The 17,566-nt window shown below is 39.5% G+C and overlaps 1 protein-coding gene across 7 annotated transcripts in view; it reads left to right on the forward strand.

The window, feature by feature from the left end:
- The window catches only part of st3gal3a (ST3 beta-galactoside alpha-2,3-sialyltransferase 3a), a 350,137-nt gene that overhangs the window by 278,810 nt on the left and 53,761 nt on the right, over nucleotides 1-17,566 (forward strand). For all 7 annotated transcript variants that reach the window (XM_078408347.1, XM_078408350.1, XM_078408351.1 and 4 more), the window contains one exon: nucleotides 16,694-16,840. In XM_078408347.1, coding sequence (XP_078264473.1) covers nucleotides 16,694-16,840 — 147 coding nt within the window. The remainder of the gene's footprint in view (nucleotides 1-16,693; nucleotides 16,841-17,566) is intronic.

The following is a 17,566-nucleotide window of genomic DNA, read 5'->3' on the forward strand; positions in this document are numbered from 1 at the left end:
ATAGGTGAGCGATTACTGTTATCAATCTCAATTATCGATTTGGACATGCACATAAGGAGGAGGTTGGAAACTGTAGTAATGAGTCCTTTCAGACCAAACTGAAAATGGAACTGATGAAAAATGTTTAAGTTGTCATGCTGGAAGTAAAACTTAGCCATGTAGATAGTGCATCGCGTGTGGGACCAGAACTCCTCTCTACAGCACAAGACCATGACAGCAAAATTCACACTTATGTCCTCGTTTTTTTTTAATAGTTCTGAATAGAAACCACAGGAAGAAATTTTTTCAATAGAAACATTTCTGGATTTTAATCATCCAGAAATAAAATGACTTGATGGTCGACGGAACAATAGACCTACAAATGAAGTAATGTCAATCATTTTCAGTCAAAAATGTATCCATAAACACCCCATTAATACTCACAAATCCCTGTGACTCAGACTCCCTTGTTAAATAAAGACCATTACTCTCTTTGCTCATTCATTATTCTGTGATTATAGAGGCATTGCTCGCAGAGTATCAAGGAACTAAAATACATTAAGTAGTTCTGGATTTCTTAACTCATTCACTGCAGAAGATTAAAGAATATTAAATACTGAATAAATAAGAGCAGATGGAGGCCGTACCTGATGTTGCTCCGCCACTCAAAAGTAGCTGGAACTCAGCGTGAGGTCAACATTCATTTGTGAAGCTATTGCCCCATGATTCCCTTAATGTTTCAGAATTGATGGGAGGTCTTCCACCTGAATGGTTAACTCTCTTTGTCTTTCCACGGATGATGTCTGACCTGCTGAGCGGTTGAATTGTTTTCTATTTTTATTTCTGACTTCCAGCATCAGCACATTATTTTTTTTAAATTTTCTCATGTGAACGCATTGCAACTGAGGTATATGTTTATTATACTGCCATAAGTACATGAGCAGGAATAGTTGATCAGTTCTGGGAAATCCATTAGGAATCTGACATTTTCAACTGATGGCATAATTTATTGGGACTCTGGTTGTAGCAGCTGCACCAGAGTCTTTGCAAAAATGTTCACTTTTAACGGCGGGTCCAGGGAGGTGGGGGGGCGGGGGGTCATTGTTTTCACAACTGAGTTTCTTTAAATGTTTTTTTTTAAGATTTTAGATTTCATTTAAATAAATGAGCAAAAATCAAAATGAGTGCCAAATATTCTTTCAACCTTATAATTAATTTTGAACAATTTTGGTACAATATTATTAGAACATCAAGGAATTTCTTGGCTAATCACTTGCACCTGGTAAAGGAACACTGCCTCAAAACCCTGCATTTTAAGAAATTCATAAAAATGTCAAAAGGTGATTCTTCCATTTTTTTCATTAATTCTTGTAGAATTTAATTGCGTGACCTGAAGTCGCCAATGAAGGGGCATGATCAAATTAGATAACAACCAATGGATTGGAAATGTTGACAAGGGATGTGTTGTTTATTCAAATGTCAGATTTTGATAACTTGATTTTTGTATCTGAAATGTCCTCATTCTTTAGGGAACGGATGAGGCCCTCACTCGTGTCTCCTCCATACCCCGCAGCTCTGTCCGTGCTCCCCCTCCCCCTAGTCGCAATAGAGACCCCCTAGTCCTTACCTTTCACCCCATCGTCCGTCACATACAACACATAATCCTCAGAATTTTTTTGCCACCTCCAACTAGTCACCTTGCTCCACCCCTTTCCGCCTTCCGCAGAGACTGTTCCCTCCGCAACTCCCTAATTAACTCATCCCTTCCCTGCAACCACAGAAGATGCAACACCTGTCCCTATACCTCCTCCCTCGACTCTGTCTAGGGACCCTGACAGTCCTTTCAGGTTAGGCAGAGGTTCACTTGCACCTCCTCCAACCTCATATGGCGGCACGGTGGCGCAGCGGTAGAGTTGCTGCCTTACAGCGAATGCAGCGCCGGAGACTCAGGTTCGATCCTGACTACGGGCGCCGTCTGTACGGAGTTTGTACGTTCTCCCCGTGACCTGCGTGGGTTTTCTCCGAGATCTTCGGTTTCCTCCCACACTCCAAAGACGTACAGGTATGTAGGTTAATTGACTGGGTAAATGTAAAAATTGTCCCTAGTGTGTGTAGGATAGTGTTAATGTGCGGGGATCGCTGGGCGGCGCGGACTCGGTGGGCCGAAGGGCCTGTTTCCGTGTTGTATCTCTAAAAAAAAATATTTCTAATCTAAATCTACTGTATCCGTTGTTCAAGATGTGGACTCTTGTACATCGGCAAGCCCCTATGTAGACTGGCCGATCATTTTGCGAAACACCTTCGCTCAGTCCGCCTGAACCTACCTGATCTCCCAGTTGCTAAACACTTTAATTCTCCTTCCCATTCCCACACAGACCTTTCTGTCCTAGGTCTTCTCCATTGTCAGAGTGAGGCTAAACACAAATTGGAGGAGGAACAGCATCCCAATTTTGCTTGGGCAGCTTACAGCCCAGTGGTATGAATATTGATTTCTCAAACTTCAGGTAGCGCCGGCATTCCCTCTCTATCCCTCCTCCACCCAAGTCGCACTCGCTTTTCGTTTTCACCCAACAAACAGCTTACAATGGCCTGTTTCCTTTATCAACGTTACTTTTTTGCATATCTTTCATTCATTAATCTTTATCTCTCCACATCATCATCTATGTCTATTGTTTCCTGTATCCCTAACCAGTCTGAAGAAAGGGTCTCAACCTGAAACGTCACCCATTCCTTTTCTCCAGAGATGCTGCCTGACCCGCTGAGTTATTCCAGCTTTTTGTGTCTATCTCCTGTATTTCTCCTTTTGTTCTCAATTGAGGGTCCAACAAGTAACTGCAAAAAAGTCAACCGACTCCTTCCATCCCCTGATCTCAGAAGTTGAATATTTGATAAAGGAATCACATCACAGTCAGCTAAATAAAAATACTTTAAAACAAAGGATCAATGATAATGGTATCTCATGAAGTCATTTACATGCCAATTGCTGTGTGCTCTCATTTGTATTGTGAGATTAAATGCGCCAGTTTTCATTGAACAGACGATGAATCATAAAATAAACTTTTCCCTGGAGGGCAAATGGACTGGAGTATAACACTACTTATGCTCAGCTCATTGAATTCAGTTTAATAGCTTGACTTCTCATCATCCTTTCAACTAAGTATAGCACATGGGAATGGCTAGAAAAAAAAATTTGACTGGAGAAATATCATTTTTGATGTGTATATTGCATTCTTCGTTTCATTTGAGTGCTAAATTTAAAATTAAAACCTCCTAGAGGTATTCCGGCAGTGAGACGTTGATAACATTCTCAGGATGCTGCCATTTTCCCACTGATCTTTTATCTTACGTTAGAAGCTTTTGTTCTGAATTCACTGGCTAATACCTTGTAGTTGAAACTCTTTCAAGTTTCTGGTTATGTGTACTTGATCTTCACATCACAGCTGTATGTCTTTTCCACTTACTAAACTTTCTGATGGAAGAAGAATTTGATAATGTTATGTGGCTAGGAAAATGCATCTGAAGCTGACAACAATAAAAATAAGGCAGCAAGAATTTGTATTTGATTGGAAAACTAACCTTTGAAACTTTAACACTGTGACTTGATGCTCACAGCGCAGCAGTGCTGCCTCAGAGTTGCAAGGAATGGCATACCATGATGTAGAAATTCTGGATTTTTTTCAAATTGACTCTAAAGTACTTCCATACTATCTTATCTGTCTTTTGTTTTTAACTTTGCTGGCTCAGGGCCAATAAGATGTTCAGTGACAGTTCTTTGGCCAATTGCCAAGTTAAATTGCTCTCTGTACTAGGATTCTGGCTGACAATGTGTCACAGCGCTGATAGGAAAGAGGCTTTTAGAAAGCTTCCCAGATAACAACAGTTTTCACAAATTGTGTTGAATTAGCAGCTACATGTACAATAATAAACTAATATAATGAGATGGATGATGAGGTGCTCAAAAGCAAGTTTTCGGATGGGACCACATTGCCACTGATGGCAAGACATTCCTCTCTATCTTCAAACTATGAATCAGGAAATGAACATGAGGGTCTTCTCCGAAGACAATAAATGCATGTATAAAGTAAGACTTCCCTCATTGTATTGGCTATTTGAACTATCCAAGACATAAAGAATGAAACCGCTGCATTTTAAACTACTAGTTTGCAGCAAGGTGGCTCTACTGTGGCACTTAAAAAAAAATCTACCCAGCATGTTTGTATATTGTCTGGAAAGTATGTATTTATGTTTGAAGCTGGATCCATCATTCAAGGATTGTTTGCATATGTAAAACGAGCAATCATTTTTCTACTTATCAATGTGAATAAATAGATACTGGCAAGTTAAAAGCTCTAACTGGAATATAAAAATGAAAGACATTTTAACTGCAAGATCGTCAAATCATTTGTGATATACAAGTGTGATTTTGAATGCATATTCTACATGCTTCCAATGGTGATTTGGGGTCAGCTTTAACAAAGTAATGAATCACTCCTGCATTCTGATTATCATGTGTAAGGGAGATGCAAGAATTTTCCTTCCAGATTTCTGAACCCTGAGAAAAGTGAAATCAAGTGTCCGTATAAGTTCTCAGTAGTGAGGCTTGCTTACTTTCTGCATGTTAGGAAGGGGAGAGTGGCCAGTTCTCCTTTTTGATTAAAAAAAACCCCCACCAAAGTGCTGGAGTAACTCAGCAGGTCAGGCAGCATCTCTGGAGGACATGGATAGGCGATGTTTTGGGTCAAGATCCTTCTTCAGACTTGTTTCTCTATCCTTTTTGCACATGTGCCTTGGGTTCTGCAGGGATTCTCTCATTCTCTACAGTAACTTTGGAGGATCCACCTGGCAGCTGTTTCCTTCATTCCTCTGCAGTTTCTGCTAAAGTTACGGCCTAAGTTCAGAATCTACAAAAATTAATCTGGTATCTGCTTCATGATCTCCCTAATTTTCCTATTCTGCACATTGTTTAAATTGGGATGTTGCTCGGTTTTCTACTCTGCACATTAATTCTCATATTCTGAATCTCAGGCCTTTATACTTACAGGTTCCCAGATTTTTAAACCAAATCCTGGGTCTCATATTTATCCCGACAAATTAATTTGCTTTGTCTTTTTTTAAATTTCTTTATAATGCTGTGGTCATGTGCATTTCTTTATCTCTCAAACATTCTCAATTTAAGTTTCCTAAAAATAGTGAATTTCCTCCAACAACAACAGTAACATACTTCTTTTAATTACTGTTTTAGTTGAACTTTTCAAATCTATCATGCAGATTCTAGCTGCAAAGGGAAGAGCTCACGAGTTGCTTGGTTTTGTAACTGGCAAAGAATATACTCAGCAACTAAGCAAATTCATCCTGGAGTTAAGAATTTTCAAGATTCACTTCCCACACTGAATAAAATTTCTTATTGTCCCAATCCTGAATGACCAACCCATAATTTTGAGACTTGAGATCCCTAGCTTTAGGCACACCAGCCAGGAGAAGTAGCATCTGTGTATTTACCCCATCAAGCCCCTTAAAGTTTCCCCATGTCTCATTGTAGCTGCTTCTCATTCCTCTAAAAGACTATAGGTTGCATATCTTTCCTCAAAGACAAGTCCCACCATTCAATGTGGTGAACCTTTGCTGTTTTTCTCTGTCACAAGTTTATCCTTCCTTCGGTTAGGAGATAAAACCAATACATAATATTCCAGATTATGTCATACATGAACCCCACATAAATGCAGTAAATCGCCTTCACTTTTGCACACCAAACCTCTCACAATATAGGCCAACACTTAATTTGCCTTCTTAATTTATCGCTGATCTTGTTTGTAAACACAGTGATATGTGTGCAGGAAGTCCCAAGCTTATGAAATGGTTCTTTTTTTACGAACTGTTTGTAACCCGAACTGCGGCTGCCAGCCAACCTCAATGACTCAGTGAACGAGTCTGCTCAGCACTTCCAGCTCTCCTTGGGTCGATTTAGTCCCTGATTGTTGCGAATTGTTGGGCAAAAGGTACATGCAAATACCACCCGAGAGAAGATGCCTGCAGACACACAGCAGCCAGAAAATACATCCCCAACAATCCTGCCCATTTCCCAAAAGCCCAGTGTGCAGGTTGTTCATAAATCGGGTGTTTGTAACCCATGGAAGACCTGCACAAGTAAACTCGAGTCTCGCTGAACATTAATAAAAATCTTTGCTTTTCTATTTTTCTACCAAAGAGGATGATCTCACATTTATGCATATTATGTTCCATCTACAATGTCCGTATCCAGTAACTTAGCTCACCTATATCTCCCTGAAGTTACCTCTATATGCTCCTTGCAAGCCACACTGCCACCTAGTTTTGATTCATCAGCAAACTTGGATAGATTATATTTGACCCCTTTCTCCAAATCTTTGAACAGCTGGGGCCTTAATTTGTAGACCCCAATTTGTCACAGTCTTTTCTGAAAATGTCTTGCTTAATCCTACTCTTGGCTGGCAACCAAGTCTCAATCCACCCCAGAATATTGCACCCACTTTGCACTTCCCAAATTCCATGTGTGACCTATTCAGGTTTATGGTTGTGCTTCTTCTGTATGACGACCCCAGCGAACTTCCTTTAGGGATCAAATCAGCACAATGCAGAGGATGGAACTTCTTTTCTTGTACCAAGAACAAAGAGAAAATTACATCATTTCTGTTAGAACAAAGAAAATAATAAAGGTGTTCAAAAGTCAAAGGCTTTGATAAGGAAGTGTATTATAATGCACAGAATATGGACAAATATGTATACCTGACAATGACGTGTATTCCTACCTGAAAAGCTTATGGCTCATGAGGATAGCTTACGAGTCAAGATTACCTGGCAATTGACCTTCTGATATAGGCATAGCATGCATGGAGCTTTATGAAGTTCTTTGTCAAGGGTGAAGAATGCTTCAGTTTTCAACTGTTTGCCTTATATTATGGATTTCCCTTGTGACAGCTTGGACCAACCCTATAGTTTTGTTCACAGTTGTCAATCACTGCCAGAGTGGATTGTATCACAGCTGCTTTCATAAAGTAAAACTCCTGCAGCATTGTCTTAACTAACTGCAGGCAGAGCACATCTACTTTGGTGTGCTGATGTTACATATAGACTTCCATGCGTTTGACTTTCCTAACTTCAGTCTGCTGCCAATCTCGGCACAAGTAAATTATCCCATCTATGTCCTCGGCTAAGAACCTACCAATTATTGGCATAAAATTGGATGGCAGTTGAATGAGTGTGAAGAATCACTGGTGATCTGAATATATACTGGCACTGAGAGAGTAATCTGGCCAGAGATTTGGACTGGATATTGTTATTAACATGACGTATTCTATCAGTCATATCTGGTTTGTCCAGCACTTCAGCTGAGGAAGCAATTTTGTGTGTGGTTCTAAAAGATTTGATTCTGATTGAGAAGTTAATTGGCACCACTGGCTGCTTTTGTACCCAGTAAAGCATGATAAAAAAATTGTTGTCATACTGCCAGTCATTGCTGCACCACCAGCCAACTGGAAAAGTAAATGTTATGCTTGTTTAACTTCAGTCCCATTGTTTGCTAGATTTTAAAGTATTGCCATTTAAAACTGAGTGTCAAATACATCTGTGACAAATGTTGGCACTTCAAGATTGAGCCAAAGCACATGGGTCACTCATGTGTAATAATTGCTTTAATGTGGATATTGTGTTGGCACTGAGGTTAAATGAGCACACCAATAAGCCAGAAATTTAAATTTGCTGTTGCTGTTAAACTTGCGCTTGGTCCAACAAGGTCTGCTGGATCTCCCAGTTGCTAACCATTTTAACACCCCTTCCCATTCCTATGCTAATCTTCTGTACTGGGTACTTCCATTGGCAGAGTGAGGCCACATGCAAATTCTAGGAACTGCACTTCATATTCTGCCTGGGTAGCTTACAACCCAACGGTAGGAACATTGAATTCTCCAATGTTAGATAACTAACTTACAAACACTCCCTCCCCCTTCTCTGCATTTGGTTCCCTGGATGTGCACCCATTTCTTCCTTTCCCCTTACTACCCCACTTTCATTTTCCACCTTTATTCCTTGCTCTGGCTTCACATTTCCCTCCTCTATCCTTCTTGTCTCACACTTGTTCTTTCATCACTGGCCGTTGTCCAATCATCGGCCAAACACGTCCAAACACCCCCCCCCCCCCTTTCACCTATCACTTGCTATACTTTATCCTGCCTTCTTCCAGCTTTTTCCATCCTACTACAATCAATCTAAAGACTGGTCCCGACCTGAAATGTTGCCCATTGATGTTCTGCAGAGGTGCTGCCAAGTCTCCAATACATGCCGAGCAGCAAAACCTGCAAGCAGTGGACAGGGCTAGGCAATCTCACAACTTATGATTCTGACCAAAGCATTGTAGACCCACCATATCTGGCTGTGAATAGTGGTGAATAATTAAACAGCCGGTGGAGCAGGAATTTCCAAGAATATCTCCATCTTCAACAAAGGCAGGGTCCAGCATGTGAGTATAAAGACAAGGCTGAAGCATTTACAACAATCTTCAGCAACAAGTGCCAAAGATATCTAAAATATCCACCTAAGATATCCACCAGGATAGAAGCCCTCCATGATGTTGAAAACAGCTGAGAGCATGGGATACAGCAAAGGCTACAGAACCAGGCAACATCCAACTGCAGTATCAATGACCTACCTTCCAATATAAGGTCAGAAGTAGGGATGTTTGCTGTTGATTATACAATGTTCAATTTCATTCACAACTCCTCAACACACAGAAAGATCTAGACAACATTCAGTCATGGTCTTATAAGTAGTAGGACAAGAGAGTGTCTAGTTATTTACCAGCATGGGCATTCCATTACCAAATTTCCCACTGTCAGCACCTAGGGGGTCACCATTGACCAAAACGTCAACAAACCACTCAAAGTACTGTGGCTGCAAAGGCAGGCTGGGTTCCTTGTAGTACTCCTGTCATTTACTAAAAGGAATTGCTGGATTATCAGCGGACTATAATGAATATATAGTCATTAATTATTATATATAGTCATTAATATATAGTCATTATATATTCATATAATGCATGGCTATATATGAATCTTATTCACTTTTTCTGTCGATCTAAATGGAAGAAAATATGACAGATCTCTGAAGTGTGTCCTGTAAACGATTTTATCTTCAGAAATAGATGCAATCATAAAATATAACCTTCTGCAGATGCATGAAAACCTGTCTGGCCTCCGGGAGGGATAAAATTATGATATCACACAGTCCAATTTAATCTTTGTATATTTATTCTTATCGTCCTTGCCATACAACGTAGGAGATAATTCTGCTCATTACTCCATTGTTATTTTGATAGAAAGTCAAGCAGGTGTTATGGTGCTTGCAGTAAATAGCCCTTTTAATTTTCCTCATGTAATTCCATTAAATATTCTATTATTTTCTCTTGAATGCAGCAACATACCAATGTGAATAATATTCAAAAAGCTTCCAGGTGGCTTCCAATTGTGTTTAAAACCTTGTGAAAATCAAATGTATTTATCAGAGAGCCTCTAGGCGATTTCTGGAGTCTGACTCCTTGGATTTCTAATGCTTTGCTTTTGTTTGATTGTCTTTCTGAACTGTTTGTAGTCCTTCTGTACTCCGGGAAGAAAGAAACCAAGGAACCATAAGGACTTTAAATGACCATACTTTGCAGACACTTCATATGTCTTGTTAATTCTATTGGAAGTAGTATTGGCATGCCCCTAATTCATTTTACATGTTTTCATTGTTGTTTGGTGAAATTGATGTGCAATATTGATTTTGTTTGCTGACAATGCTATATTCTTGTGTTCAGATGTTTGTCCACTGAGAGGAAAATCATAGAACATTAAAGATTTGCACCGCAAAAGAAAGCCACTTGTATCTGTTCCACTCCTTAACAAGATCAACCTGAAAGTGATTCCACTGACTTATTTTCTCATCCTTTTGCAGCTGCTTCTGCATTAATTATTTATCGTTATTGGTCTTAGAAGATGCCTCACACAATCACTGCAGTAAAATCAGCAAAGTAATTAATTTAGATAAATTAAACAAAATGCCTAGTTTCTCTCTATTTGAATAATTTCACTTCTTAATGCGACGACAAAGCCATTTTTCATCAAGCCAAGATTTAATGGATAACATTTCATTCTTGGTAAAGTGATGCAGTTTTCCATTGCACCTAAACATTTGAAACAGTACCATGAACACATGTTTGCAGGTAAGGCCACATTAGTCTCTTCGTAGTTAATGTCACTTCATTGTTCAGTTTATTGCTCAATCCCTGCAGCAACCTACTCTTAATTTGAATGCCATTGAAGGAACAGTGCATAAGAATCAGAACGATAGTTCTGGTGGTAGTGTACTAAATGCCCATTTATAAAACTGAGTGGGAATATCAGAAATTAATCGCAAACAGCTAGATCAACAAAAGTCTTTCTGAAATATTCTTGCAATCCCAAGGTTTAGTCAAGTCAATTTTATTTTTATAGCACATTTAAAAATAACCCACGTTGACCAAAGTGCTGTACATCAGTTCAGGTACTAAGAACGAACATACAATGGCACACAAAAATAACAGCACATACATAAACAGTTCACAGCGCGCCCTCAGAGGGCCTCAAACGCTAGGGAGTAGAAATAGGTTTTGAGCCTGGACGTAAAGGAGTCGATGGAGGGGGCAGTTCTGATGGGGAGAGGGATACTGTTCCACAGTCTAGGAGCTGCAACCGCAAAAGCGCGGTCACCCCTGAGCTTAAGCCTAGACCGCGGGATAGTCAGTAGCCCCAAGTCGGCCAACCTGAGGGACCTGGATATAGTGGTGGGTTAGAAGATTTTTGATATGGGGGGGGCAAGCCCGTTTAGGGCTTTGTATGTGAGTCAGCATATGCATGATGCGAAGTCACCAACTGTTTAATGCACACATCGTTGTAATGGTAATGCAAGTTTATCATTAAATTGCTTAATCAGATGTGTACATTCAACATTGGAATCAACAATGACAGTACAGTACAGAAGCAGCACAGTAGCAAAGCTGGAGAGCTGCTGCCTCACAGCACCAGAGACCCAGATTCAATGCTGACGAGGTGTTGTCTGTGTGGAGTTTGCGCATTCGTCCTGTGACTGCATAGGTTTCCTCCAGTTTTTTCCCACATCCCAAAGATGTGCTGGTTTGCAGGTTAATTAGCCTCTGTAAATTGACCCTCGTGCGTGATGAGTGGATGAGAAAGTGGGATGACACAGAGCTAGTGTGAGCGGGTGAACAATGGTCACCGTGGGCTTGATGGGTCGAAGGCCCTGATTCCATGCTGTAAACTAAAATAAACTGAAGTAGGGGTTGGAACTGAACAATTTGGATATACAAGATAAGTGATGCTGTCTGATATTATTGCATGCACTGGGTTCATTTTTGTTTCAAAGTAATCACTCTGAACATCCATAAATATTATGTTTGCATGATGATTATATCTTTAACATAGCTAAATAATTTTTTTAAACTAGTATAATTCCAGCTGTTGTGATAAGCGTGGAATGCTTTATCTCAAAGAATTAAACAGTAATTTAGTTAACAAAGAGTAACAAAGAATTAAGCAGTAACATCAGTAACTGATGTGTGTTGCTGAGACACTGATAGTATAATTCAAAGGCAATGACAATCCGAGATTGTGATAAAACCAATATTTGTGATGGATAAAGCAAATACCAACTTTTGGAATTACTCTGTCAAGGTTTACAGAAGAGTTTGTGTATTAAAATCCTAAAATGCAAATACATACATTAATAAGAAACAGAAAGTACTGGACATACTTGAAACATCAGGCAATATCTATGGAGAAAAAGGCAGATCAGGTCAATGACCTTGCATCATCTTGCTTTTGGACAGATTTCCTTCACAGATGTGGTTGTACCTTTCTGTTTCAACTTACTTCATTTTTGTTGTCTCTCAGTTTATAACATCGGTGTTACCGTAAGCAAATGTGATCACCAGCACTCTACCTTCTTTCCAACTTAAAATACACTTGACTTATCATTTTTCTAGTTCTGATGAAGGGTCCTTGACCTAAACATTGGCTCTTTCTCTCCCTCCCCATTTTGGATAACCAGCATTTTCTGTTTTAATTTCAGTAGCTGCATTTGTTTACTCCAACTTGTACAGATATTGACGAGTTACATTTTTAATCTATCTTGAATCCAGTCCCATTTATTTCAAATCACAAGAATAGATTATAATGCTTTAAAGGACTACTAAAATATCATGCAAAGTCCTACACACTATTGGAATGCTATATTTAGGTTAAGTGCCAGAATTTATGTCTGCTCTCAGACATGAATGTATTTTAGTAGATAGAATCATTTATCATTGCACAGACATTAATAACTGAGTACTAGTACAGTAAAACTATATATTTAATACTGATAGAAGTGAGTTGCGTAATATGGCCACAATGACCCAGAATTAGCCATCAAATCTCAGAATCCTGCATTTTCCAAATGTCTTTTTTAAAATAATGACTCCACTTAACATATCAAGTCAAGATGGAGCAATAATTGTCAAAATGAACAGAATGTTGAACTACATTTCTAAATCAGTAGAAGGTAAGTAGAGGAAATTAGGCTGAAAAGTCACCATGGAATAGTTCAATTGCACCCCAAGTCCTGTGTGCAGTTTTGATCTAAACAAGGAATGTATCAAATCTGACTGCAGAAAAGTACCTGGAAGTTCTTTGTATGATAGTTTTATGAGAAAAATTAAAAAGATACTTACACATACTACTTTTAATACTCTTCCCTTACTTTTTTGCATTGATTTTGATACTAACCTGGTGTGGATCCTAGAATCCTGAGTGTCCTAGAAATTGGTCGCTGCATTCTGTGGCATCTGATCCAGAGAAGAGTCCATAACCATAGAGTTCACAGCAAGATTTAACTACCGATTTCTCCTGACTTGGAAATCTTTTTAATATTTTTACGCATTAGGAATATTGTCGCTCTTTGTTAAGAAAGCTTTAACCCTTGTTGAAGGTGTTTATTCACAAAATGCTGGAGTAACTCAGCAGGTCAGGCAGCATCTCAGAAGAGAAGGAATGGGTGACGTTTCGGGTCGAGACCCTTTTTCAGACTGAACGAGTTTAAATAGTTTTTGAACTTGTTGAAATAGTTTTTTTCAGAGAATTATATCATAACACAAAGAATCATACTGTAACTTCTTCCTTGGCCTACTTTTTATTAATTGGGAATTTAGTCCTTGCCAAAGATCAATCTAACCTTACTGCAGCACTGTTATCAGCTTTCCTGAGGAGTTTTATTGAGAGGCAGTGCCAAGGGTTACCTGAGAAAATGTTATGGTGGTTTTTATTTACATAACACATCCCTTTTACTCATCAGACATGTTGCATATTGAATTTTTTGTAATTATTTTTGAATCTCAAAATGTAAAGTAGAAGATAAACTGGGAAACTAAAAGAAGAAATTCAGTAAAAAAAATAACTATCTAATGGAAAAGTTCAAATTTCTAAATATGGTAACTGCCTATTAATGGAGCACGATCCTATTTTTTATAGTACAGCATTGGAAAATGCTTTCCTGTGGACATTCCACACGTTGCTAACTTTCTCGACCTAGCCTTTTCAGAAAGCAAAGGATATTAATTATAGAATCATCACTTGCCCGTTTCCATAAAGCTTAAACTGGATCTGGATCTGGATTCAAACAGATCTTGAATTTAATTGCACTTGATGCACAGAATTGACAAAAATTACAAAGTCAGGAACTTCTAGAGAGATGGATTTATGTCTTCGTTTTCTGGTCACATCTGGTTGTGGACGGAATACTTGATTTGTGAGCAACTTTCTGTTCTGTTTTGCAGTTCTCTTCTAATAAAGTACGTCCCAGAAGTCAAACAAAATTAATTTGGATTTTAGGGTCATCCTAAATCTTCTCCAATATCCAACCTCTTGACTCCAGAAATTAGCTTTTGAACAATTTGTGTCATAAATCTCATTACTTTTCACCTAAAGTTTAAAAGAAAGAAAATGTTTACCAGATGCCAATGCTATGAAAAATCAACAGAAATTTTGTTCAGAGAGATTTTAGGTCAAGGAGAATATATTTTCTTTTTGTATTAAATTATACTTTGACACCAAACAGAAGGCTACCAGTTCCTGTTAAAGTTCTTTGAAAGCTGTCTACCTAGTTCTACTTTTCCAGGCCTTTCCCTATAGCCCCCCGAATATATTGCAGAAAATATAAGCCCTTGGTTTGTTTATTTGGATGGCAACAATAGTGTGTTGTGTAAGGGCACAAAGATTGTGAAAGCATCCTGCTGTCACACTGAATTCCATGTAAGAATGTGTAATTGATTAACTTAAAGATCCTGAAGGTATACTTTATTTTTCCTAAAGCTCTGACAACTAATTACTGCCAATAATATTCAAAAGTTCAAATTTTTAAACTGATTCTGTATTTTCTTACTCAAAAATTTATGATCCTTCACTGTGTGTTCCCCTCTGCACCAATACAGCTATAGAGCAGATAATTTGAGGGCAAGGCAGAAATATTTTTCTTGCCACAAAGTTTGGAATTTATATTGTTGACTAAACTTTTGCACGTTGTGCTCATGATTTGTGTAAATTTTGTACTCATATAATAGACAATGTATAATTTGCTTAACTTTTGTAAGTTTGGTTTCATTTTCTGTATGTCAGAAGCTTATACCATACTTCATCTCTAGAATCATAGAAATTTATGGATATATGAAGAAACCATTTGGCTCAGTGTATGATGAATCGCAGTTATGTTACATGCTAAGGGCATATCCAAGTATTTTTTAAATACTTGTGTGCTTTGGCTCTACCACCCAGAAAATTGTGAACTTCGCTTCCTCTTTAACCTTCTCCTTCTATCAATCACAGTGGAACACCTCTCATCTGCCATCCATTTATTTGGAAATCCTGATGGTTTGGCATCTGGTTCATGGATATTTGGTTCCTGGAGTCCCTTGAAACTCATTCTGTTCTATTTCCAGCACTCTTTTGAAACTTGTTGGTCCACTGGAAAATGCATTGTACTGTGCAGCAACCACAAAAAAAAAGTAAATTAAAAGTGTGTTGGAGTATTAATAAGAATAACATCCAAGAATCAAAAAAAATCTGCCACTCCAGCACCACCAAAGTCCCAAGTGTGTAGGATTAACAGTTTTACTGCACTTGAAATTGGTCTCTTTTTAGAAACCACCCTGCTAAGAACCAGAGATATTTCTGTGAGCAGTGAATGTGACAGACATGAGACTCAAATTATAAAGGAATAGCTTTGGGTGATCCCTTGCCAATTCAATCACAGGTTGCATAGAACAAATACAGAAAGAACTCAAAATTATGAAAAGGGAAAAGGATGTCAGTTTAATGATTCCAGAGTTGTAATCTTTTACCTTACAAACCTTTGCATCCAGCACATCCTCCTTCATCGTTTCCATCAACTGCAACAAGATTTCACCTCATCATCTCCTCCCCACCTCCTTCCACCTGCAGGGACCCTAGACTCACTCCTAGACAATGCTCTGCTCAACCCTCCCCACCCACCCCTGCCTAACCCCTGGCATTTTCCCTGCAACTGCAGGAGGTGTAGCAATTTCTCTTTCTACCTCTTCCTGCACCATCATCCAGATACTAAAACAGCCCTTCCAGGTGATCCAAAAATTCATGTGCACCTCTTGCAACCTCATCTACTCTATTCAGTGCTCCTGATGTGGCGGCCTCAACATTGGTGAGACCAAGCACAGACTAGGCGACCAGGTTACAGGCACCTACGCTCTATCTGCAATGACAATCCTAAGCTCTTGGATGCATGCCATTTCAATCCCACTTCCCAGTCCCACACTGACCTGCCCATCCTTGGCCTTCACCACGCAGGGTGAGACCCATTTTCTCCCCCCCCCCCCTTTCCCCCTTCCCCAGTCCTCCATTTTTGTTCTCTTTCCCCAGACTCTCATTGCCCATTTTCATCCCCTTCGCACTCCTGGTTCCACCCACACCAACTTCATCCACAAACATCCAAACCTTCCCTGCCGGTTTCCATCTTCCATTCACCTCTCACCTACTAGTTTCCATTATCACCATCTTTATCAGATTCCAGCACAGGTAGCCTTTGGGCTCCTGTGTATCACCAACCAGCAGCCATCTCCACCTTCACCCTCCCCTTACCTGGCTCCATCTGCCTCTTTTTTTATTCGTTAGTCTGTCTCCATCTGTGATTCAATTTTCACTATCTCCAAACTCCACCCCTCCCCTGCCCCAACCTGGTTCCATCTGCTCATCAACCACCACCCTTCCATGGACAACCTATCACCTATAGGGTCCTACCTCACTACCACCCATCTCCTCTTTATACTATCTCCCCTCTCCCCTCTCTATCATGATATAGATCTTTCGACCTGAAAGATTGACAGTTCCCTTCCCCAACACATACTGCTTAACCCTCTGAGTTCCTTCAACAGATTGTTTGTTGCCTGTAATCAAAAAAGTAAGCAGTCATATTGACAAAGCAATGGATGGAACACAATTAAACAATTTATAACAGTTTGAAATGTTGCTTTCTTCATGATTTTGGCAACTTGTATTAAATGTAAATAGGATAAAGAAATAGAGACTGAAAAGTGCATTGGTTTTGTTTAAATAGAAAATAGCCCTTTTGCTTTGTTTATTTACAGAGTCCTTCAGATGGCTTCTGGAAGTCCGTTGCCACAGTTGTCCCAAAGGAACCTAAAGAGATCCGAATTCTGAATCCTTATTTCATCCGTGAAGCAGCTTTCACGTTTATTGGCCTTCCAGTCAACAATGGAATGATGGGTCGTGGGGTGAGTAACATATGTGACAAGCTATGTGTTAGATTTTCCAATTTACCATTGTGGAACTGTGTTAAATAATATTGTATTTAACAAATGCATAGGGTGGAAGAATCGAACATGTACATTTAACGCTCTGCCAAGGATAGAAATTTATGTTCCTTTGCAAGTTTTCTCAACCCCCCCCCCCCCCCCCCACAGCATTTTTTTAGAGATACAGCTTGGAAATAGGCCCTGCGGCCCACCGAATCCGTGCCGACCAGTGATCCCCACACACTAACACAAGCATAGACACACTAGGGTCAAATTACACTTATACCAAGTATACAAACCCAAGCCAATTAACCTACAAACCTGAACGTCTTTGGAGTGTGGGAAGTAACCGAAAATCTCGGAGAGAACCCAAGCAGTCACGGGGAGAATGCACAAACTCCGTATAGACAGCATCCCCAGTCGGGATCGAACCCGAGTCTCTGGCATTGCAATGCTGCAAGGAAGCAACTCTACACCACTGTGTCGCCCCTTGTGATTTGTTCTCATCTTGGTGGGCTTTTGAACGAGAGTAGGGAAGATCCTGTTCATTACAGTCAATCTACTTGGAGAAGTGCAAATTAGTATGTGCGAAAAAGACCAAGTGTAGTCCACATCCCAAAATCCTGTGGGTCGGTGAGTGGACTGGTCATTGTAAATGAGTGATAGATCTTGCAGGAGTTGATAAGAATGTGGGGAGATTATAAA

Source organism: Rhinoraja longicauda, chromosome 11, assembly GCF_053455715.1.
Source record: "Rhinoraja longicauda isolate Sanriku21f chromosome 11, sRhiLon1.1, whole genome shotgun sequence".
In the NCBI taxonomy this organism is placed as follows: domain Eukaryota; kingdom Metazoa; phylum Chordata; class Chondrichthyes; order Rajiformes; family Arhynchobatidae; genus Rhinoraja; species Rhinoraja longicauda.